The 26,787-nt window shown below is 32.6% G+C and overlaps 1 protein-coding gene across 3 annotated transcripts in view; it reads left to right on the top strand.

The window, feature by feature from the left end:
• The first annotated feature begins 9,027 nt into the window (after nt 1-9,027).
• Nucleotides 9,028-26,787, top strand: part of LOC134276086 (huntingtin-interacting protein 1-like) — a 45,304-nt gene continuing 27,544 nt past the window's right edge. For all 3 annotated transcript variants that reach the window (XM_062758370.1, XM_062758369.1, XM_062758368.1), the window contains exons 1-10: nt 9,028-9,231; nt 12,210-12,273; nt 15,101-15,243; nt 18,012-18,068; nt 18,285-18,365; nt 18,723-18,799; nt 23,693-23,754; nt 24,581-24,721; nt 25,181-25,238; nt 26,419-26,494. In XM_062758370.1, the coding sequence (XP_062614354.1) occupies nt 9,142-9,231; nt 12,210-12,273; nt 15,101-15,243; nt 18,012-18,068; nt 18,285-18,365; nt 18,723-18,799; nt 23,693-23,754; nt 24,581-24,721; nt 25,181-25,238; nt 26,419-26,494 (849 nt within the window). In that variant the 5' untranslated portion in view covers nt 9,028-9,141. The remainder of the gene's footprint in view (nt 9,232-12,209; nt 12,274-15,100; nt 15,244-18,011; nt 18,069-18,284; nt 18,366-18,722; nt 18,800-23,692; nt 23,755-24,580; nt 24,722-25,180; nt 25,239-26,418; nt 26,495-26,787) is intronic.

Here is a 26,787-nt window from a genome sequence, read left to right as displayed (position 1 = left end):
GACTTTCAAATTTTGTCCATAAGGTGAACAAGGATCTATTTAAAAAGAAAAGAATTCATGACTTTATTTCGTTGCTACGAAAGCCTATTGGGCTCATTAGCGTAGGTTGAAAAATAAATTTTTCGCGTTATAACACGAAACTTTCGCATATAAACGCGTAATTTTCGCGTTATAACGCGAAAGTTTGCGTTATAATGCGAAAGTTTCGCGTAATATCGCGAAAGTTAGGCGTTTATTCGCGAAAATTTAATTTTTAACCCAAGAAAATAAGCTTAATGGGCCTTATAAAGAAGAAAAGTTATCATCTAAAAACTGTGCAATATACGAATTTCTGACCTCGGTCTTTGACCTTTTGACCTTAAAATTAGTCAAAAAGTTATTTTTAAAAGTCATATCGCCTAAAGTTATAACTATTGCAATATATTAATTGCGTTTCAAATAGAGAACCAAATACCGTACAATGTTGGGATGCATGAATTTCTTATCTTGACCTTTGACATTAAAATCGTAAGCGACCTATTTTTAAATACCGGTAATCGGTTGTTATGGTTTACAATTTTATAGAAAATGCTCCAGACTAACTAAAGTAATCATTTAGATTTGATATTTTGCAGTGTAATATGATAATATCTTAATTACGCATTTGATTTTGTTGAAGTGATTTTTATTTTTTTTACCACATTAATTTGTGATAAAAAAATCATTACAAAAGTTCAAAGGACTTCTGGAAAAGAAAATGATACATACAAACAGAAGAAATGCACCAATTTCTAAGCCTTTTGACTTTATAATCAATAGGAATCTTCTATAGGTTAGAAAAAAAGTTTTGATATGAATAATTCAAAAACCTAGACTATCTTTAGGAAACGCATTCGCACACATAAACAAAATGACAAACGGACGGACATACATACAAACAGATAGGCCCAAATAAAATCCACCAAACTATATGTAGAATGATTTTTAAAAATCCCTCGATTTAATTGTGAATTTACTTTTTCCAGGAATGAACAAAATAAATTGCATTACTATACATGTACACTGTATATAATAAAATTGTACATTGTATCAACAATATAATTTGAACACATACGAAACCATCCAAAAATAATTGTCAAACATTTATAGACATTGAAGTCTGAACACACTCTCGGTGGCTTCCGTGAATTAAATGTCTGGTCGTTTGGTCCTCCTTTTGCTCCTCCTTTTGCAATATGGTTGAGAAATTGAAGTCTTGCACCTGACTATTTTATAGAATCAGTGATGTCAACGATAGAATTTCCTTGCGTATCATCTCAATACGAAGCTAAGATTTCTAGTTTCGTGTCTTCAAGTTACTATGAAGCTGTCACAGCAACAAAAATGTATGTATTTCACTGCTTGTTTTATTTTACTAGTCACCCTCATTTTCTAAAGGTACTTTTTTTTTTAAAACGTTGTCACTTCAGCGGTTAGATGAAAGAATAAGCAGCAAATGAAAAGATGTCACAAGTCCAACAAATAGAAGGTTTGGGTTAAAGTTCGCGTGGGGGACTTCTACCTGCGCCTCTTCTGCTCCTCTTGTCTTGTATCTTAGTGCCATGTCATCTCCTATCAAGCGACACTGTCGGCCTACTTTTCTTGTTAGCGAATGATTTCTGGATCGGATCCGGTTTTCCCGCCTTCGGATTTGAGAACACATTCTGTTGCAGTAGTCAGTCGGACCTATGTCTTGCTTCTCTTGCAGGAGACATTTAAACCCCCATGTTTAGCTTTTCTCGATTGTCCGGTGTTACAGTCACGTGAACAAATCATTAACATACAAAAACAAGTGAAATATGTTAAGCTCTAATACTGTATTATGTCGAACAATTATTTTGTTGATAATTGTTGTTAGGTAGAACTAAAATTCATTTCTGTTTAACTCATCTGCACCTGAATCGAAGACTCAGGTGATTTTTTTGCCCCCCGTGAATGAAGTTTTGGGGTATATATTTTTTGCCCTGTCCGCCCGTCTATCTGTCTGTCTGTTTGTCCGCAAAAACTTTTTCCCAGTCCATAACTTTTGAGTGGGAGGGGCTATGGCTTTCATATTTCATAGGTGTATTCATTGTGACAAGACCTTTCTTTGCGTACCATCAACCTTAGAATTTCAGTAAGGCGTGGCATTCTCGGCGCTACGTACATATGTAGTTAGCGTCTGACAAATGGCGAATAAATTCTCAATGGTTAAGAAATTAATGACATCAGGAACTTTAAATTGTTGTAAGCAACGATCGATGAGACGGCTTAAGCACCACTTCTTTGCCATACGAGACCTTGTTATTGGCTATTTGGTACACTCTTTGAAATTCGACCGAATTTCTATCCCATGTATGTTTCAACAGTGAATGAAAGCTGTGTAAAATTCAGAAGTTAATTATATAACGTGGAGAATACCTCGCCTTACTGAAAGTTCAAGCTTAACTGGGAATTGTACGAATCTCATTTTCATTCGTTGGTTTTCAACAGTGACGGACCTGAGGTTACATCATGGAAGACAGTACAAAATACATGTCAAAAAAATTAAAATGAAAGGTATAACAAAACATTTATTAACGGACAAAGGTAGACAGTTTGGTTCTTGGGTTCGACAAAACGCATATGTTGCCCTCGAACTCAGTCAATAAATGTATAATGTTTATAATAATGTCAAGTTAAAGACCCCCAACAATTGTTTGCATGTTTTCTTCTGATGCTCAAGTACATTTGTAAGTTTTTGAATATATTCCAGTATGCAGTCTCTATTTTTCACGGTACAAACGTTATGACGAAGGTTCGAAAACGCTATTTTTAGCATATAGGTCATAGTCAAGGTCACAAGGTCATTGACCTTGATGTCATTTGAAAGAGCTTAATTAGTAGAGTATGCATACCAATTATTCAAAAGTTATGGCAAAATTAAATTTGACAAACAGACAGGCAGACAGGACAAAAACAATATGCTTCCCGATCTATCGATCCGGGCGCATAAATAAATCTACTTATTTTCATTTGATACCCATGGAAATTCTGAGAGATTGTTGGAAGGCTTGATCTTAAAAAAATAGACAGGCATTGTCAATCAGAAACTCGTACATCGAAGGGTAATGCGCTTTGTTTCACCATGCTGTGGCGTGTGGACCAGTAAATAAAAAAAAAAAATGACGACGAACAATTTCTATAAGTATCTGTTACTTTGTTATGTTATTTAACGATGCCAGATTTGTGGAAAATTCCTTTTTTTTATTCAAGTTCACTGATATGTCCTTTAGCAGGCACGTAGCATCGTTTTTGAAAGTGGGGGGGGGGGGGGGGGGGGACCATAGAAAATGGTTGGGGGGGTGGGGGGGTAGTGGCCAACTTTTTTGAAGGCTAACTTCCTTTCACTTCCATTTTTTGCATACATTACTACATTTCCTTCATATTACTATACTGTGGTAAGAAGTGGGGGGGGGGGAACCAACCTTTCAATGGACATTTTCAATAGTAAAGTTAATGTTGGGAAAAAAGTGAGGGGGGCAGCCCCCCCCTGCACCCCCCCCCCCGTTGCTATCCCTGTTTAGGAATTATGATGTTCATATTTACGAAAGCCTATTAGCATCAATCTAGAGAGAAAAAAAATTTAAAAGGCGTTATAACGCCTTTCAAAAAGGCGTAATAACGCGAAAAAAGGCATTATAACGCCTTTTGAAAAGGCGTTATTACGCCTTTCCATTCCAAAAGGCGTTATAACGCCTTTCTAAAAGGCGTTATTACGCCTTTCCATTCTAGAAGGCGTTATTACGCCTTTCCAAAAGGCGTTATTATGCCTTTCCAAAAGGCGTTATTACGCCTTTCTAAAAGGCGTTATTATGCATTTTTAAAAGGCGTTATTACGCCTTTCTAAAAAGCGTTATTACGCCTTTCCAAAAGGCGTTATTACGCCTTTTACTTTCAATACATAACTAAACATATTTAGCCCAACCGAGTGGGGGGGGGGGGTATGCACAAATCGTACCTTTGGGACATGAATTTCACAATTAGATATAGGACTAATTTCTCAAAAAATAATTTAAGCAGATAGCAATTAGATTTCCAGGAAAAAAGACTTTTAAATGCGTCATATATTTTCAATGTTGAACCAACTAAGTCCTTCTTTCATACCAGGCACACCTCAACCAAGGGTCATTGATTTCAATTGCTCATTATACCCATGCAAATAGTTGCCTGCTTTTTTCCAAGAAGAGAGAAAAATATCTTCAAATGACATAAATTTTAATACACTGTACATGGCAAGCAAAGCTCCAAGATAAGTCTGCCTATATTCTAGATCTTCACAAGTAGAGTGTTGCCTTCTCTTACGAATGCAAACAGTTGTCAGTGAGATGTGCAGGAATATAGAGAATTGCATAAATAAAGATGGTTTTGATTAAATCTTTCTATATTTATTAACATATATGGCACGCTAAATTCACAAAAATGAGATAATCATAGTTTCACAATCGATAAACTAGGTTTATCGGTTGTAAACTATAGTTTACGGCCTATAAACTATAGTTAACAACGCTAATCTATATTTCACATCTGTAAACCATAGTTAACGCGATAATCTATGTTTCACAAGCGTAAACTATACTTAACACCGAAAACAATTATTTACGATTGCAAAACATAGATTATCTGATAAATACAGTTTCACGATTTGTAAACTATAGTTTACAAACCGTTAACTATAGTTAACGATCTGATAAATATAGTTTCACGATTTGTGAAACTATGATTAACAACTCTTAACTATAGTTTACGATTGTAAACTATAGTTTACAAACGTGAATCTATGTTTATCAAAAAATCTATTGTTAACGCTTTATTCAGACAGATAAACTTAGATTAGCATTTGTAAACTATAGTTAACGACCGTTAAATATAGTTTTACAGATGAAAACTATACTTAACGAATCGTTAACTATACTTAACGAATCGTTAACTATAGTTTACGGTTTGTAAACTATAGTTTACAGTCGATAAACCAAGTTTATCAATTGTGAAACTAGGTTTATCTCATTTTTGTGAATTTGGCGTGCCATAAACATAAGATAACGCCTTTTCCTTTTCCTTTTCATGTAGGCCAGTAATACGAGTGCGAATGGGGTAAACCCCCTCCAAACATACACACTTTTGAGGAAAAGTCTTGCTGCAGTTTAAATATTATAATTAACTATTGGTTTCTTGGTTCCTGAACATTTTGTTGCAGTATGTAAAACTGTGACAAATTATTGCATTTTTTTTTTGGAAAGGCATAATAATGTAATAGTGGTCCTTTACTCATTATTAAATAATAAGTCGCCACTTGTGGGTTCATCATTTATTACATCATTCAAGTGTTGATATGGATGGATCGATGATATATATATATACAGGTGAAGTAGTATGTAGAATAACAATGAAAGTATAGCCCTGTAATAGGAATAAACAACAGTAAGTATAAAAGTCAATAATCAACTTGCAAGGGAATATGCTCATTACAAGAAAGATAACTCTTGCACTATAATTATAAAGTTCAAATCATTTACAAGTTATTCCCCTTGACTGCATAAAATATAAAAACATTAATTCTGATAATGTTCATGTACAATATTACTGAGTAAATATATATACATTCCAATGCAACTATTTCATGTTACATTTATCTATGATAAAAAAACATATGATTATATCAATTAATCACCTGTTTATGGAACAAGGCTAACTCGACATAGTTCTCTGAATATGTCTGGTGTATGTATTACATATCAACTGTAAATAATAATTCAACTATATAACTTCAAAATAAATAATCAGGTCACATCAATGAAATTGATAACTGATATTTATAAATTACCAAGATCAAATGATAAAAGTAAGAGAAAGATACTTTACAATCAAATCAATTGAATTTACTCATGAATGATAGAAAATGCATAAATTAGATAATTTACAGAAATATTAAATAAGAAATTAATTAAGATAATAAAATATAGAGTGCACTTACTATCTGTCAGTAGTCAGTATATCTGGTCATTCAAGATTACTAAATATGGCAGATTTCATATAGATACAGTCTCTTTGATAAATAGGTATATAGAACTTTCCTCTAAGGAGTCTAACTTTGTTATAAACAAAGGCAGTTCACCAAAAGCGGGAAACTACATACTGTAAATCTATTGGTTCCTAAAACCACATGACATGAATCACATGTCTGAAAATGACCACATAGGTAAAATAGCCATAGGCATTAATTGAATAAGTCAACTAATGATCAATGTATAGCACAATAAAAGAACCAAGGGAGAATAGGGCAATACAGGAATATGTATCCAATTGTGTTTCAACTCATATATATACAAAATGATGATGATGTTGTAAATGATGTAGATGATGATCAAGTGAAATAATCATAAAATCAAGAAACACAATATTCCTGTAAGATCATTTATTAATCATAATTATATAGAAAATATCACCCTATTACACTCTCCCCCTGCTCGAGAATGATGTCCCATCATTCAAAAAATTCTATCATAAAAATACACAAATTCAACAATTGTCATAAAAATACTTGTCAATGTATACAGCCATATTCATATTTTGACTTATGTATCAACTAAAAGCTTTAAAATACTTTCCACAATTTTATCTTCATGTCCTTTAAAAATAGAATTGTTGGAAGTGTTCATCAAATAATCTGCCTTTAACCTCCAGTCAGGTTGTCTCTCTGTTGAGTGTTGGTTTACAACAAAATTCCCTGATGTCATCCATTTTGGTTGTGTTCTCACTCTTGATGATCGTCTTGTCTGGGGTACTGGTGTCTTGACCTGGGTATCTTCTTCATCACTTTCAGTATCAGGACTATCATGAGTTGAATCCAGATTCTGGATATCCTCCTGACCAGCCGGCTGTTTCTCCTCAGAAAATCACCAGATAATCAAAGAGCACCTCTTATAAATATAACTACATTTCAACCCATGGAACTTGTATGTTTGGATTTCTTAACTCTGGAAACATCAAAAGGTGGATATGAAAATGTGTTAGTTATCACCGACCATTTCACGAGATATGCCCAAGCCTACCCAACGAAAAACCAAACAGCCAAAACAACAGCTCAGATTCTTTTCAACAATTTCATTCTACATTATGGCATTCCCAAGAAAATACACACAGACCAAGGAGCGAATTTCGAAAGTAATTTAATCAAAGAACTTTGTGATCTTATCGGAATTTCCAAATCACGCACGACTCCTTACCATCCTATGGGAAATGGATTATGTGAGCGGTTCTATATACCTATTTATCAAAGAGACTGTATCTATATGAAATCTGCCATATTTAGTAATCTTGAATGACCAGATATACTGACTACTGACAGATAGTAAGTGCACTCTATATTTTATTATCTTAATTAATTTCTTATTTAATATTTCTGTAAATTATCTAATTTATGCATTTTCTATCATTCATGAGTAAATTCAATTGATTTGATTGTATAGTATAAGAGCTATTTTGAAAGAATTTCAATATGAAACTATATCAGTTATCAGTACAATGAGGACAGGGCTCAAATGTTTTGCTTTCAATAAACTTGTTCCTAATACATGTCTATATACAACAGATAATACAAATAATCTATCTAATATATACTGGTTAGGTAAACAAGTGTTGTATGATAGATTGTCTTACCAACCACTGGTAGAATGAATCACCACAGAGTCAAATCAATGCACACTGAAGTCACAATATACACCAAAGTCACAGTTCACAATGTTCATCACTGAACGGTATATACGGTAAAGTCATCTAGCACGAAACTGTCACTGTTCACTATAGCTCTCGCAAGGAGGAAGGTAGATGAAGACCATCATTCGTCAGCTTCTTGTGTAGGCATCGTCCATCATCAACAATCCCGTTGGGCGCCAAATGTAATAGTGGTCCTTTACTCATTATTAAATAATAAGTCGCCACTTGTGGGTTCATCATTTATTACATCATTCAAGTGTTGATATGGATGGATCGATGATATATATATATACAGGTGAAGTAGTATGTAGAATAACAATGAAAGTATAGCCCTGTAATAGGAATAAACAACAGTAAGTATAAAAGTCAATAATCAACTTGCAAGGGAATATGCTCATTACAAGAAAGATAACTCTTGCACTATAATTATAAAGTTCAAATCATTTACAAGTTATTCCCCTTGACTGCATAAAATATAAAAACATTAATTCTGATAATGTTCATGTACAATATTACTGAGTAAATATATATACATTCCAATGCAACTATTTCATGTTACATTTATCTATGATAAAAAAAAATATGATTATATCAATTAATCACCTGTTTATGGAACAAGGCTAACTCGACATAGTTCTCTGAATATGTCTGGTTTCTTGGTTCCTGAACATTTTGTTGCAGTATGTAAAACTGTGACAAATTATTGCATTTTTTTTTTGGAAAGGCATAATAACGCCTTTTAGAAAGGCGTAATAACGCCTTTTAGGAAGGCGTAATAACGCCTTTTGGAAAGGCGTAATAACGCCTTCTAGAATGGAAAGGCGTAATAACGCCTTTTGGAAAGGGGTAGATCTAATAACGCCTTCTAGAATGGAAAGGCGTAATATAACGCCTTTTAAAAAGGCATTATAACGCCTTTTGGAATGGAAAGGCTTAATAACGCCTTTTCGCGTTTTTACGCCTTTTAATTTTTTTTTCTCTCTAGATTGATCCTAATAGGCTTTCGTACATATTTTGTTTTTTGAAACAATGATTTTTTTTCATGTTTTATATCATGAATTGGTCCATAACCTGATAACTCTTTATCGTAGAATGACTATTAATCGGACAGGAACCAATTCATTTAAATTTTATTACAATTTTTAAATTAAGAAACTCACTGAAACACTGAAAAGGAATACTCCAATAAAATATGCATTTTTTAACCTACATGACTTCAAAATTGCATCGGGTTCAAGATTTTGCAAAAATATTTTAGAGGGTCAATGGGTCGATTTCCTGATATCAATACACAACACAGTCATAGGGAGTTGAATGCATTAGGGCCTACTGTTTACTTATATTTCTGTGTTCGGTCAGTATGTTTTCTTAGTCAGGGATTTTCTAAAAATGTCCACAAGACAACATCTTCCCAGAGGTATTGGGAACCGTAGTAAAACTGCAACCGATGTTGAAAGAGAAAATTTTGAGAAAAGTCAGGTAACGTTGCATCTGTACATGACTTACATTTACACTGTCACTGATCAATAAATAAAGTTTAAAAAGATAAATATCACAGTTAGAAGATTTTTGACATTTCGTGCTTATTTAAATGTGGTGTCATAAATTTGATATTGAAACAAGACAGGTGTTTAATATAATTGCATGACAATTTTCATGAATATCACTAAATTACTATCTCCTATGTTCAAAAAAGTAAAATATAGGTTTTACTTAAGTAGTATTTATAACCAAGTGATATCAATAATAAAACCAAAAAAAATTATATGTGTTTGAAAGAGTTAAGAATAAGTCATCCTCGCAATGCGAGCTAGGGGTCCTAAATCTACACTCTGCCATTGGACCTGTATTCTCTTTAGAGAAGTGGACAGGCTTTCGCCTACCTCGCTTCGTGGATGTAGGCAAAAGCCTGTCCACTTATTCTCTTTAGAGAAGTGGACAGGCTTTCGCCTACCTCGCTTCGTGGATCTAGGCAAAAGCCTGTCCACTTCTCTAAAGAGAATACTGTTTGACCCTGGCAAATTTCATTCAAAAGTTCGTGGACTGACTGTAGATGCAACTTTTGGAAAAATTACAAAAATTGATTGCTTTTCTTATTTCTCAACCAATCTAATTGAGTCATTCTATGATAAACAACTTGTAACCCAAGTATTTGGGGTGACAACTGCATAGGCATCGGAACTGGGGGAGGAGGGGCTAGGGGGGCTTAGCCCCCCCCCCCCACTTTTTTGGCAAAGATAGACATAATATAGGCATTAAAAATTGGGGTTACGTTTTCGTTGGTTTAGCCCCTCCCCCACTTTCAATTACCCATCCCACTTTCAATTTGCTTCCGACACCTATTGAATTGAATCCTTTCTGTTTACATTAACTCATTATCTATCAATCTATTTATTAATGCTTTCAAATTAATTTGATTGGTGCTTCTCAATGAGAGTAAAGCAAGCCCTAAAATACTAAATGAAGTTTGCAAGGGGTACATGTACAATGCAATCCTACAAAACAGAGTACTCTAGTTCGATAGAGTACTTTAGAGTACACTAATAAAATTCTTATAATTTAATGCAATTTAACTGCTTTTTTGTATGTTTTTTTTACATAAGTTTAACATAATATTAAAATATATATTTCAAATAAAATATGTATGTTTTCCTTATTTTGGAAGTTATTTTCATTTTTGTTTTCATGTTACTCTTTATCGATTGATCCCGATCCAGTTACACTTAATGTTTCATTGTTAATGTGAAAAATATTAAATTTTACGTAATGTAATTAATTTAATTTTTGATAAATAAGATTTAGTTGAAATAAATACATGTAAGTCTGAAACAAAATAGTATTCAAGATCGGGGTGTTAATAACCTTTAATGCATTGAATCATTAATGTTGCTCCCTTGTCAAACTATCTAAAAAAAACCCACAAATATTTGAGACAAATAATGCAATATTATTTTATCATACTGTTTAATCAAGTGGTATATGTACTTAAACAAACAGTTATATTAAATTTCACAATTTTTCTAATGTACTTTAAAGTACTCCCATACTCTAGCGTACTCTGTTTAATTAGTAGTACCCGGTACAATGGCAATCATGAATGTGTTGACTCAGGACCCCTAGCTGACATTGTGAGTATGTTCTAAATTAGACTTTTGGGTCATTTACTCTTTAAACCCTTTCCAAATTTTAGTTATTTACCAAGTTTACTAATAACTTTTATTTAGAATCAGCAGTACATATGTACACATGCCTAATCAAAGATCATGCTAATACAACAAATAACATGACCTCTGAAAAACTGACTTGCACAAAAAAGATATCAATAAGAAGTGCATATAAACTCTCTTCTCTTAAACACCTTTTGAGTACCCAGAATATATTGCAGTTCTTGGTGACAATCATTCTTACAATCGAAATGAGTATTTTTATTCACAAATGTTAAACACTATTTACACTATTATTTCTTTATTTAAAAATACATAAATATATCTAAAATCTTGAAATCTTTAATATTGGTTATTTTGAAGCATACATTTTAGGCCCCAGGCACTTTTTTATCTCACTCTGGTAATTTTTTTACTGTATAAAATTCACTGTTTGCCAGGTGCATACATGCACAGCCTTCTTAAACAAAGTGCACAGTGTGAGGCAAGGGTGCCTCTTCTAAAATTATGGAATTCATGGCCCCTGGGTCAGGCTTCTGGTTGTCCAGATGGCTTGGATTTATTAATCATTTTTAAAGAAAATGCATTTTTCCCTTTTTAGCTCACCTGAGCTGGAAGCTTAAGTGTGCTTTTCTGATCGATATTTGTCTGTTGTCTGTCATTGTCAGCACTCGTCATTTTTATCGTCATAAACTTTTCACATTTTCATCTTCTTCTCAAGAACCACTTGGCCATTTTCAATCAAACTTATTACTATGGAAACATCTTCAGGTAGTGTTAATTCAAGTTTGCTAATATCATGACCCCCTGGGGCCTGGGAGCAGGGTGATGCCATAATGGACAATCAAAGTTTTACTTAAAAATATAAAGGAAAACTCTTTAAAAATCTTCTTCTCAAGAACACCAAAGCCATGATTGGTGATATTTATATGGAAGCATCCTCTGGTAGTGTAGATTCAAGATTGTTCAAATCAAAACTCCCGGGGGTAGGATGAGGACACAATGCGTGGGATCAATTTTTACATCCCAGGAATATACAGATGTATACTAAAATATCTGTAAAAATTTTCTGGAGAACAGCAAATCCATGATTTAGTGATGTTTTTAATATGGAACTAATGGTCCAAGCATCCTAAGGCGGTTTAGATTCAGGTTTATTCAAATCATGATCCCCGAGGTAAAGGGTGTGGCCACTTTCTAGTATTGTCAATCTGTTTTCAAGCTAAGCTATAAGAATTTTTTGCTGCATGTATTTTTTAAATGTTAAAGTTTTTGTGTGTATCTCTTTTTCAGACTGTTGCCATTAACAAGGCCATAAACAATCAAGAATCTCCAGTCAAAGAGAAACATGTGCGCAGTATCCTTAAAATGCAGAATACTATTTTAAAATAAAACATCATTCACAATTGTGATAGGATAGTAGCTGTAGATAAAAATTTCAATTTTTTTAATGTTTCAACAATGTTATTTCTAGTTTTGCCTTGAACATTTCTCTTGGTCCATTTAAAATAAAAAATAAAAAAAAATGTCTGTTTGTCTTCACCAGAATGACTGACTAAAATGGCCATATCAGACTCAGAACTGAAAATGAACATTAGGTCTTCCTAGCCAAAGTCTCAATTGTCCAAACCCCTTGGCTTTTTAAAAATATTCTGTCAGAGAATCCTTTGCTGAAGGACTTTCATTCAGCTTAAAGTTATGGATGTGACCTTAACGAAGGGGAGTCGGATATAGGGGGAAAAAGTAGTAGTTGGTACAAAATCTCAAAAGAGGAACCACTAGGCAAATGGTAACACCATGCAAAGTTAGTAACTTACACATAAGGATGAGGAAATATTGTATACTTAATTAGTCTAAAATGTTAAATCGAGCCTTAGGCATCAATTGTCCTTTGGCAAAGGGTGTTATATAAAGGTCACTTCAAAGTTATCTTAAAATGATGTAAGAGGCTCTAATCACTGGGCCATGACATGAAAGATGACACGAAAAGGTTTCCTTAAAAAATAATTTAAAAATATAATTACTAATTAATACAAAGTTCAGAGGATTACTAATTTAAAAAAAAAAATTATAATATCTTAGAATACAAACAAAAGTTTTGATGAAAATTTAAAAGATGCATATCTTTTATGGTTAAAAAAAAAGAATTTTTGACAATGTCTTCTCATGACCTTCTCAGCCAATTTTATTAAATGCCACAAAGCATCCTTGAGTGAGGAGAATTTCACTTCATTCTTAGGAAATACATGCAATGCCTCCTGTAACCTATGGAGATATTAACAAACAATATTCAAGATCAAAAGTCCATGAAGAATTTGTGAAAATTTGGTGATGCAGATATCTATCAAAAATCTTTTTTTTCTAGAACCACGTAGCTAGAAAAGATAAACTGATATGAATGCTTCATTTTATACTTGTTCAAATCATGTCCAAAAGTTTAACCAAGGAGTATAAAGGAAATGTCTCTAAAAATTTTCTCAAGATTAGTTAGGCCATGATAAGACATATGAATATGGAAGCACCTAGTAGTGTAGATTTAAGTTTGACCCCTGGGGGTAGGGCAGGGCCACAACAGGGGGCAGCAAAGTTTAACATATGAAATACATATTAAAAAAATCTTTAAAAATCAAAGCAAATCCATCACTAGAGATATAATGCATTCAGAGCAGCAAGTCTGGTGATTTTATGGTTTAAATCATATTGTATTAAGTAAAGCATATGCAATGACATATTTATGTTGAAAGTCAACAAAAAATGAAGCGTAAGAGGTATGACCGTGAGTCAAATGTGTGGCCTGGTATTAGATATGAGTCATAATGGGTTATGTGACAAACATGATTAATGAGGAGCACCTTGATTATAAAAGTGTGTGATTTATATAATTGTCTTTTTGTTTTGAAAAGGAAAATACCCCCCACCCCCTTTTTTAAAAAAAATAATTCTATTGACAATATATTTTAGATTTACATTTTGATAAGCAGTTAAAGATGATGAGCTTACATATATGCATGATATATTTAAAAGGGTTCCATGAAATGGATTGGCTTGGAAGGTCAAAGCTCAATTAAAGTCCCTTGATCTGATAGAGCTACAAATTGACTCTATAAACTACCATAAAGTAACAATCACATTTTTTATGGATCCAGATTTCTCATTTTATTTAAGTATATGTATTAGTAACTGATTTGTGCACCTTGAAGTAATGTCAGATAATATTGTTTTAAAGTATTTATGAGCGTGCACTAAAAAGAATTTATGTTAAAGCATGTGTTAATTGCAATGACATTTTTTTTTTCTGATATAGTGATGCTTTAAATAAGGAAGAAGCACTATTTTTAACATCAAGTAAATGAACAATCTCGTTAAATCATCAGGATTTTACTGTAAAAATTCAACTTTAGCCCCTTGAGCCAGAATTTCAAGTGTGTACAACTATTTGTATTTTATATTTAATCTTTTATTCCCAGAGCACTAGCTGCCCTTTTAATTACCATAAAGCATCCTCTGATGGGAAGAGATTTGAATTTATAATAACAGTAGGGTAGGTCAGGGTCATCAACCTGTTTATTTTTTCTACCTCCCAACCCTTTATAGTCATCTCTACAGACCAAAAAGCTTGCTTGTTTTGAATTTTTGTCATCTGACAAAAAATTAAAAAAATTAAGAGAATTTATCAATCTGTAGAAATGACTACAAAGGATTGATGTGTCTAGAATTAGGGAGTGAATGATAGTTGATTGACGAATGCTGAAAAGTGGAGAAATTCTCCCCAATAATGTACAGCAAATCTTGTGCTGTAAATTGCACCTACATTATGGTGTTATGGTCAAAGACCAATACAAAAAATATTATGCTACAGTTCTGCAGCTATAGTGACAGATGGGCAAGTAAATACATCTTCTGTAAGATTTGTTTGTTTGTTTGTTTATTGTCCCTTTCAAGAGCTTTTCACTCATATTGAAATGCCACCACTTCCTTTTTGCTGTATGCCATTTGCCACCATTTTCAACTCTAACCACTGTGCCATGCGGGTCACTTTCGAGATCTGTTACTGAGTACATGTACTAGGGATGTGTAATTTTGTTTTATTTTATCATTCTGAGTTGTGAATAGCAAATGTTTGAAAACTGTTCTCTCTTTTTCATATTTCCTACATTATATTTGAATTCTTAACAATTTATTAGTTGCCATTCTTGGAACATTCACAGAGAATGGGGCCAGCATGTTCTGGCACATTGCTACCAAACTACCAGTCCAAGGCAATCCCATAGTATGCTGGAAGTTCTGCCATGTGGTTCACAAGCTACTCAGAGAGGGACACCCTAATGTGAGTTTGTGAACAACACTTATCTTTAAAAGAAATTAGTTATATTTGTGTGCTATAGAATATGGAAACTCAATGCAATGATTTTTTTCACATTACATAGATTATCTATTTATCTTGTAAAAGATCAAATACATATTTCACGAATTTTTGGAAAAGTGATGTTTCTAACCTAGGGTTGAATGTTAGATTTTCTCAGTTGTCAACATACTTGCCAACCTCTGACATGTAAAAATCTGGTCATGACCAGATTTGGAAAGTAAAAAATCTGGTCATAACGCGTAACGACATTCACGACATATTTACCATCATTAAATTATATATATATAAGTATTTGTGTATTGAGAATTCTTTTATTTAAAAAAGACTTTAACTTACAAAGACAAAAAATTAATATATGTTTAATTGTTGATTAAATTTAGATGTTAAAAAGAGCATTGAAGGTTTTATTATTCAGTACTGACCTGAATTAAGTATGCATTTTATTTCAAAGAAAGCCTTTTCAGTTTAATTTCTGCTAAATTTGGAAGTATTCCAGTTTTGGTTCTGAAGTGATTTTTTTCTATCTTATTTAATTTAATTAACAAGTGCAATATGTAAGGTCTAACTATCTTCGATCACTGAAAAGTTGTTTTCCAAGATTTCTTATTGATTGTCATAAATATTGCTTCTCTTTTTTGGGGGTTCAATTTGTTCCTGCTGACCCTGATAACGATCTACTTCTATCGGAACCATTTTAAATTGACTTCAAACTTTGATTTGTCAAAACAACTACCAGTTAATTGTTTACACCTGCACTCATAATTTACTGATAAACGGCCCATAGTTTGTTATATTAACTGGAAGCAATTTACATATAATTAAAAGCATCCCGCCGGGTGATAAAAAATAATCGGGTTTTTGTAACCCGATCGGGTGAGTTGGCAACTATGCAAGTTGTCATATCATTAGTCTAACTGAAACATTCATTTTACAAGTTTTTTTTATCGCTGTGTTTAATGATTTCATAGTTTGTTATATTTAGCAATTTACATATAATTATCCTTATTAACTTTTTATGCGCTGATATCAAAGAGAGGGATGTTGTTTTTTTTTTCCTTTCTGACCATCTGTCATTCTGTTTTCTGTTATAATAAACCCTAATATACAATTTTTTCACAATAATTTTTTCATATGGATCATAACATGAAATTGAAACTCATAAAATACATTGATAGTCAACTGTTTAAAAATCCTGAAGTTAAGAAGTTCTTTGCGAGTGTATAGTGCCCTTGGGAATGATTATTGCCCATTTTTTTTCATTTATCTATCAGAAGTGTTTGATAGCTCCTGCTTTGTTGAACAGATTTCTGGAGTACACATACATATTCTATGACATTATATCACATGTATTAAACACAGAACTGACATAAAGTGGACAAAATATTACAGGTAAAAATGAGCCTTTATTAAAGGGTCACCATACCATAAAGGTAACTTTTAATGTTTCCTGCAGCTAGGTGTTCAATACAGGTTTGAATATTAGTTAAATAAGTTATCACCACCACCATCCACATGAATACCCACCCACCCCAACTCCAACCCTTAAAACTAATACTTTACTCCCTCTTCATACACTTTTCAGAATGTACAGTCATTTCATTTAGAGTAGCTGAGTAAAGCATTGCAGCTCATTGTTCCTTTAAAATTTTGAAGATTTTATACAATAATTAAGACTCTTGGTTGTGAATATGGATTAATAATCACTAGTTGCTCAATACATGCTTTTATTGAACGTGCCTATAATGAATCCACACATATCAGTCCAGTCCAATACGAAAATTCGTAATATTACAAGTTATCGTAATATAAAACTTATATTACAATTTTTCGTAATGTAGTTAAATTACGAATACGCGTAATATAGCAGATTGTAAGAGACTATATTACGAGTTTTCGTAATCCAAGACAAATCCAAGCATTGCAAGAAATTGAGTGGAGGGTAACAAAGTATGACGTCAGTAATATATCAGATTCCACGGCTACTAGTTTATTCAGTTACGTCTATCAGAAAGCATGGAAATTCAAGAAGAAAGTCCCGCCAGCTATGGGTGATTGGACAATTTCTTTCATTATTCTTTTAGAGGAATTTTCCCAAAGATAAGACCAATTTTCCAATAAATTTCAATATTCGATTAAGCATGTCGCATTGGTCTATATCACCCGAACTCCCTACTTTTCTTCCGAAGTCTACCCTAAAAATCACACCCTCGTCTCATAATTCAACTGTTCGCGCAATTCTTATTTGAAATACACAGAATTCAAATCTTAGTAAGAGTCGTACAAGTTATCGCCCGTGACATCTCGTATTACACGTCATACTTTGCTACCCACCACTCAATTTCTTGCAATGCTTGAATTTGTCTTGGATTACATCGTAATATAGTCTCTTACATCTGCTATATTACGAGTATTCGTAATTTAAGTACATTACGAAAAATTGTAATATAAGTTTTGTATTACGATAACTTGTAATATTACACTTTCTCGTAATCTTACGTTTTTTAGTAATATTACGAATTTTCGTATTGGACTGGACTGCATATAGTGAAGTTATTTTAATTTCATATGGGCTTAGATGAAAATGTAAACAGATCATGTTTAATGAAGCAAAATACATGTAGCTCTTCCCTGGCACCATGCTAAAAGCTTGTTTTACTGTATTCAGTGATAATATTTTCCCAGGTTGTTGTGGATTCATTTAATTTATTCTTTGATAATATTTTTCCCAGGTTGTTGTGGATTCATTTAAATACTGCAGTCATCTGAAAGACTTGGGAAAACTCTGGGTAATTATATTATTGACTGCATTCTGTTAAAAGAAGGGTTTTCAACATATTTTTCTCCAAATCAACTAACTTAGCGACATATTGCATGTTGACACCCCTGTTTTGGGATTTAAGAGAAAAAGAAATTAAATCAATTAAGATTTATATAAGAATGATCATTATGTTTTGAAGTTTATGTACTGTGTATTTGAAAATAATGTAAATTTTAATTTTTAGGGTCATTTAAGGGAAGGATATGGCAAATCAATAGAAAATTACTGCCGCTTGTTAATCCAGAAGCTGCAGTTTCACAAAAAAGTAAGAGATCCTGAAGAAACAGATACTGTAAACCAACTGTTGTTTGCAACAGTCTTAATTCATGATTAGTCAGTGTGAAATACTGCCCAGGTATTTTTTAGATGGCCTGCCATGAATATGGCCAGGGCATAAAGTGTTAAAGGCATAAAGGCATCCCATCTTACCATCCCTCTGTTCTCCTGTCTTTCCTTCTGTCATGCTTTAATATCAGCTCAGTTTCATAGAAACTATTCAAGATATTTTTATAAAACTTGATGGATACATGACATGAGTCATGGATTTGAAGGGATTGCCAAAAATCAGTGTTAAAGGAACATGTAAGTAATTATTATAAAATCATTTCTGGATATTTTACAGAACATGGAGATTCCTGGGAACCTCAAAATGTCTGATGAACAATTTGCCAAGATCTGTGGATCAGATGTAAACAATTAGTGAGTACATTCTTGATTGATCTGTTTGTAGATGTTGAACGTCCTGGGTGTAATGAAGGGGTTGGCAGACTAACTCTGTATCATTTTTTGCATCATTTAACTTGATATTTTTCACTAGTGAGAGAATGCAAAAGTACATATTGTAAGATATAAATAGCAGAAAAGGAATTTTGACATGATATTCAATCTTAGACTTGGATCATTTTTAGCTCACGTCAACAAAGTTGGTAGAACTTGTGTATAGGTTTTTACCCTCGACATATATCCTCAGTGCATGGTTACATTCCAGATTGAAGTTTTTGAAGCAGATTTCTATGCCCTTTACTGATCAAAGAAGCATGAATGATGTATAGCATGTTTTACTATTCAAGACCTGTTCAAGTTACTGAATATTTAGCCAATATTTTTTAAAAAATATTAAGCAGGTCTCCTCAGGTAAAAAGAAGCTCTATATTGACCAAACTTTGCATAGATGATATATCTAACAGACTTGTTTTTGATGTGGAATTTGACTATTGTACATTTTCTTCAAAAATACTGTAAATCACTTTTTATTCGCGAGAACTTTATTTTCGCGTAATTACGCGAGACAGTGTGCTCGCGAAAATTCAATTCTCGCGTATAATAGTATTCCTTAAGAATATATAGAACAATAACCACAATTAGCGAAAATTTTGTCTCGCTAATCAAGAGTCAATGACTATCTCGTGAAAATAAGGTGTCGCGAAAATTTAGTGATCTACAGTATCCAAGTTGTGAATTTTTTTGAACAGATTTAGTCTTTAAGTAACTATTTGAATGGTGACCAAACTTACAAAGATTTAGGTTTGCCCACTACCAGACTTGGTCTAGATGCTGAATCTTACTTACCTTTTCTGAAAGATTGGGAAAAAAATAGTTTTTGAAGCAAGAACATTTACAAGTTACTAAAACTCCAATTGAGACCAAACTTGCATTTATATTAATGTTGCAGCAAGGAATGCATACTACAATGACTTTTTTTATCTAGGAATTTTATCTCTCTTAAATACATGTATAACTTTTGTTGAGGTGAGCTATATGTAATTTTTGATTACCTTTGATTAATGTAGCCTGCATCTTGTAGGCTTAATATGTTTTGTTTGACATTATAAGGTTTACATATATACAGTAGGTAAAATTTTGAAAGGTGGAAAATGATGAAAATTCTTTGTTTCCTTTTTCTTAATGCAGTGATGCAACATATAGGCAAGTTTGTTTGGACTGGTGATGGAACATGACATGATTTATCATTAAATTATCATTAAATTATCAGTTAACTTAACGGAGAGAGAGGGACATAAAATTTAAATTTTAGATTCTCATCCAAAGTTGCTTGAAAATTGAGGCAGAGGGCAGATTTTATTTTATTACTTTTAAAAATACGAGGGGCGTTCAATAAATAATGTCATTAGGGCTCAGAAAGAAGCAAACGGCGCTTTTCAATGATTTAGTCTTCATGATTTTACTTATTAATCTATTTTAATTCAAACACATGTCCGCAACTTTTTTTATCCATTTTCTGATTGTTTTTAGAACTTATTTTTGGGTATGACCCTTAGTATACTGGAAAATGGCAGATCCAATGATTTCCTGGACTTGTTTTTTCCTTCTGAAAGGTGTTTTATTCAAGTTTGGAAGTAGAAACAAGTCAAAAGGTCAAAGATCTGGCAAATATTGTTAATGTGAAAAACATTAACTTTCTGTTTATCCCGTAAACCCCTTTACTCTTTAGGGCGTGCGGATTTAAACGCTGTCGTGAAGAAATTCAGTGTAGTGGATTCCTGATTCTGGGTCCTTTCTCTGATAAACCTTTCAATTTCTTTGCAAAAAAAACTGCTTTCTAGACACCTCCAGATATTAAACTGTCTCCCCGAATACAAATTTGAACAATAATACCACTAATATTTAAGAAAATTGCATATAAATCTGTTTTTGTGCTCTTGCATACCTTTGCTCTTGACAGACCTTCGCCGTTTTTATCAAGTACATCTTATGGTAAATTTTGTTTTAAGGGTTTTAAGCAATAGATTCATGTTCCAATATCTGTTTGAATATAAAACAAACGTGAATTATTACAATTACTGATATTTTAAAATAATTGTTAAGACTTTTGTACACGCTGTCGTTTTCACTAATTTTTCAAAATACAGGGTGACCTTAGAGTACCAAGCTTAATTACTGTCAAACATTTCTTAAAAACAGTGTAAACTACTCCCGATATGATGTCTATCAAATTTGCTTTGTGTCTTAAAGTCAATCATACAACATCAAATATTATTTGTAGAAATTTGGCAAACAGTACATAAGTTGTTATAATTTTTGTTGACAAGGAGGGTACCCATTTTTGAAGCCCATTATATAATTTTTTATCTTTGAAATCCACCTGCTAATTTGTCTATAAAACAGGCATCCGTTGCTGTAAATATCACATATTTCAGTGAATATTTCTTTGGGATTTTTAACAAGTTTTACAGCAGCTTTAATGTTGCTTTTATTTTCACTCTAGTTTACTGATTCTTTACCATTCATTTATAATGCAGTGTCTCGAGTAGCCCTTGTTTCCCAGCTTCTCACGATAAAACTATGTGATGAAAAGTGGTCACAAAAACTGTTATAAATTCATTAAAGATTCAATAATGAGAGAAAGTCAAGTTTTACGTCATATGACTACTATGTTGTATGTAATCGAGCTAATGACATTATTTATTGAACGCCCCTCGTATGTATGAATAATGTTCTTCCAATGTAAATTTTCACAATGTTAATGTAAATATGGTTGAAAATTATTTTTTATTCTCTAAATATCAATGGAAAATCCTGCAAAACCAGATGTCTTGAACATTTACAGTTTTCTGTAGCTCTATTACTCTGTAAAGTTTGCCAATGTGTTTTAGGTCATCTGAGCCACTTTTAATACAGGTAAATACTTCTAATTTCCCTATTTAGCACAAAAATAAATGCAAAAAAACAAAAAAAACAAAACAAAACAACAACGGAATGGGATATTCTGAGAGGAGAAAGAGGGATGAGAAACTAAACTTTAATTTTATCTGGCCTAGTAATAATACAAATTCAATAAGTATAACAGGTTTATCTACGCAAATGTATTTTTTTTCGGTTATTTTAGCAAACGCATACAGAGGAAATGATAATCATTGTTAATTTTCAAATGAAATCTAATCCTGAATTAAATAACTTTTAGCTATGTAGAATGGCTTCAATTTTTGTTAGACTCTTAATCTTCATTTCAAAGGATGACTGCACTTAACAACATGAAATTGTGACAATAAATTTGAGCATCGATCAAGACCCAATGAGCCCCATGTTTTCATTTATTATGGTTATCCCATTGCTTGTGTCCATAGTTTAAAAAAGCATACAACAGAATGAGAGTAGGTTCAAGTTTGATCAAATTATGACTCCTTGTTGGGGAGAGGGGGTGAGACTACTATGGACAAACTATATACAAGAAAAAAATCTTTAACTTCAAAGGCAAGTAAGTGTAAATTTGTTCCTGGGCAAAAAAGGTATATTATTATTCTGTCCAAATTTGATTAACCAGGTTCTGTGATAAAATAACACAATTTATGAAAGTAAGAGAAGTGAGTAAAATTTAGAACCAATAATCAGTTTTAGGTGCAGTTATCCATAATTGATTGCAGGGAGTAATATGGTATTCAAACAATATGCTAAATAATAATTTCACATGTAAAACAAGATTGGCTAGTCTAATCAGCAAAATAATCCAGAATTCATACATGAATATATTTATGTGAGTTATGCAGAATCACTAACTAATTTTAATTTGTCTCTGTATTATTTCTTATTACATGTATCTTTAATGTCATAAAAATATGGAAATTAAGCACCTTACTTCTCAGCTTCTTATACATCTCTATATAAGTGAAAAATTCTCGAATGGATGTTATACAATATACAATTATCAATCGATCTCAGCTTCAGGGTCTTCTATTGAAGAAGTCTTCTTTTCTGATTAAAATTTGTCCATTTTGGTTGTACACCATTGTTCAGACCACACCTATAAATTATCATCATCAAAGATGTAATTAATTTTAAAGAATTCAACATTTTAATAACATTGAAAAATATTGGCTTTTAATATATATGCAAAATTTGGCCAGTATTGGTACAATGTTTTACAAACTTTAAGTTACAGTCATTGGCTACGACTTCTTTTGGACAATCCTAGTTTATTTTGATATATGTCATGCTAAAATCATTTTTATCTATTCATTAAAGAAAATCTTATGATTGATTTTGATAGTCATGCAGCTGCATGTTTTATTAGCTTTTAAAGCTATCGTCATCGACATATAAATTTTTAATACCTTCCGTAGATATATATAACTAAATATAAGAAATATTTTCACATATAACGTTTAAAACAAGTAGTTCAATGGCACTCTTTTTGATAATTAAATAGATCTATTGTAATTTGACTGGATAGTGATACGATGAATTTTATCTACCGGTATAAGCAACAAAATGCCTTTTAGATACAATAACAATTTTATCAATTTTGGAGTAGGTTATATTGATGTAGAAAATATAATTTGAAAGTTGTTATATGCATGTCTTTTGATGGGTCATTCAGGGTTATTGATGGTAATTGAGGGTTTCCTGTAAGTATGGTTAATGATGAAACATATGCATTTTGTAAGTATGCCCTGTATGCCAATATTGGTAGGGTCTGATATGAAAATTATTGGTAGATCAAATTAAAAATGTTTTAAAATCAGATGAATTCTTGCACATGCATGTCTATCCATTAGCTGTAGTTATCTAAGATAGTAGTATATTTTATAACTACAGTGAGCTTCTAATAACCTATGTTAACAATTTGTCTTGCAGTTTTGAGATAACTGTGGACATGCTGGATTATATGGATGAAATCCTGGCTCTTCAACACTCAGGTATTGTCTTACAGTATCACTTTCTTTTCACAAGATACTATTGTATTTATATTAATGAGACAAAAATTTCATGAATTGTGATTTTTTTATGGAATCTTTGTCTAGTTTTTTTTTGCTCACCTGAACTGAAAGCTCAAAAGAACTTTTCTTATCACCTGTTATCCACCGTCCATCTGTCTGTCCTTCCTTCTGTAAACTTTTCACATTTTCAACTCTTCTGGGCCAGTTTTAACCAAAGTTAATACAAAGGATTCTCAGGTGAAGGGGGATTTAAATTGTTAAATTGAAGAACCAAGCTCCATTTCTAGGTGAGATAGTAAAAAAAAATAGGTTGGGGTCATTAAAAAATCTTCTCAAGAACAACTGGCCAAAAATGCTGAAGCTTATGTGGGAGTATCCTGGGGTGTTGTAGATTCAAAATTATGCAAATAATGTCCTCTGGGGGTAGGCCGGGGCCACAATGGAAAAAGCAGAGTCAGAGTTACTCAGGTGAGCATTTTGGCCAATGGGTCTCTTGTTTGGTATGCCAGAACATAATTGACAGTTGGAAATGTGAGATAATATGCATAAAGGACTTTTTCAAAAGGCCTAAAATATCAGTGAAAGCATGCAACTTTGTGAATGGTTAGCTGTTAGTGAACAGAGAATTAACATTGAATGGTGAGGGCACAATGAATTCACTGAGAGTGCATGAAGGGTATCTGAATAGAAATGGGATTTCAAACATTACAAAGACTATATTTTCTGTATTTTATTTTAATAAAACTAAATGTGCATCTAATACTAGTATTTGCCCTTCTATATAGTTTTTGTATTTGTTTTTCAGTGTTCAGTTCCTTGGACATGTCTAGGTCCAACTCCATGACAAACGCTGGACAGTGTAGATTAGCTCCCCTGATTCTGTGTATACAAGATTCATGTCAACTCTATGATTACATTGTCAAATCACTCTTCAGGTTACATTCTAGTGAGTATTAAACAATCTAAAATGACTTATACCCCTTGTCCAGGCACAAAAAAGCCCACCATGAATATGATGGGGCATATGGTGTGTGTCATGGCTGTCTTCTGTTTTTGTCTTTCCATCTATTTGCCTCCTCATCTGTGATATGATCAGTTACATCAACATATAAGTATCCTCAGGTGATGTATATTTAACTTGAAGCTTATTCTAATTTGGCCCCAGGGGTAGGTATATGGGTCCTGGATAACAGGGTCAAGGTGACCCAGGTTAGTGTTGTTGCCCTTGGTCTTATAATGCCTGTGTAAACATCTGTATTAAATGCTCCTAATAGGTGAATTTTTAATATGATGATTTTTTTAAATATTTATTTTGATGGAATGAAAATTGCAAAGTATGATTTAAAAATTTTCAAATGTTTTTATGTGTAATTTTGATGCATAATGACATTTCATTTTTTAACAGGTCTCCCTCCAGATACCCTGTCTGGACACAGAGATAGGTTTATGACTGCATATCAGAAGCAAGTGTTTTGTTTGTTTAACTTAGTTTAATGCCCTGTTCACACGGAGAGTTTTAAGTTTACCTGAATGCGACCCTTGAATTACTTCGCATTATCTCTGTGTGAACGCTAAGAGAAGCTAATTCGAATTAAAATTTGGGGCATGGCAAAATTAAGTCAATTGCGTCATGTCGGTGGTCAGTTTTAAGTACTTGTGCTATTTTTGAGTGAAAAACTAAGAAAAAATGTGTTAATCACTAAAATGTGTGTACAGACACTGTAACATTATGTAAAATGCATCGGCTCCTGCATAAGGTGACGTGATTTGCAAATGACGTCATAATAGCCTCACTGACGCCTGACCGTAGAAGTAGAATTTTACTTCGCATTACTTTACTTCGCATTAGCTGTCATGTGAACGCAATTTAATTCGCATTAGTTTGATTCACATTAGTTTACTTTGCATTAATTTACTGCGAATTAAACTCGTCGTGTGAACAGGGCATTAGCTCACCTGAACCTTAATGATGAAATGAGCTTTTTTGATCACTTGTTGTTTATCGTCATGAAGTCATGAAGAGCAGGGCTGTGATTATTAATCATATACATGTGCAAGCATCATCACCTATCTACTTTTAGGATTACTTTATACAGGGAAAATTTTGCCCCTGTTTTATTTGTGCCCCTTTCGCCCTATCCTCAGTTGGGTGAATTTAAAAGGGGCAAATTCAAAGAATACAGTATAATTTCTTAAACAAGACTGTGACTGGGTGAATCTAAAACAGGGCAAAATTGTTTGCAGGAAAAAAAAACCTGTATACAATATTCAAATCATGGTTCCTGGGATAGAGTGAAACCTCAGAAGGGAATTCAAGTTTACTCGGAAATGTATAAGGAAAAAAATCTATAAAAATCTTTTGAAGAGAGGCAAGGCCATAATAAAAGTAATAATATTGATAAGCATCATTCTCAGCAAGTTTAAGATTTTTTTCCCAAAACAAATGACCCTGGAGGATAGCTAGGGCAGGGTCACAATAGTAAAAAATTGATATGAAATTTCTTTAAGAACAGCAAGCACAAGCATCATCAGGCAGTGAAAAATAAATATTTGAACATTAAATCCAATTTTAAAGCAGAATTTTCTAATATCTCATATTTTTTCAGGGCAGATGCATCTTGAATAATTTATTTTCTTTTTCAGATTAAAGCAGTTTTATCTTAGTAGTAGTAATTTACAATATTTCAAGAATCTAGTCCAAGTCCCTTTTTTACCTGAGGCAAGTAGATAATTTGGAATTGTTAAAAGTCAATAAATATAATGATAATAAACCTGCTAGGTGTATAATGTTATCATCAAAATATAATTACAGTCAAACTTCGTTATCTCGAATTTGAAGGGACAAAGAGAACACTTTTGAAATGTGGTTGGGACCTTGAAATCATTTTAAATTTATATAAAAAGGGTATTGGAGAAATTGTTCTTGGAGATATTGAAGTTGAACTGTATATCTATAATAATATTGTTACTTTGTTGTAATTAAGAAGCACTTGTTTTCAATATATTTGAAAT

The sequence above is a fragment of the Saccostrea cucullata genome, unplaced genomic scaffold (genome assembly GCF_032062105.1).
Source record: "Saccostrea cucullata isolate Sc308-1 unplaced genomic scaffold, CSIRO_AGI_Scuc_v1 ctg106, whole genome shotgun sequence".
In the NCBI taxonomy this organism is placed as follows: Eukaryota; Metazoa; Mollusca; class Bivalvia; order Ostreida; family Ostreidae; genus Saccostrea; species Saccostrea cuccullata.
This window is presented reverse-complemented; position numbering and strand designations above follow the sequence as displayed.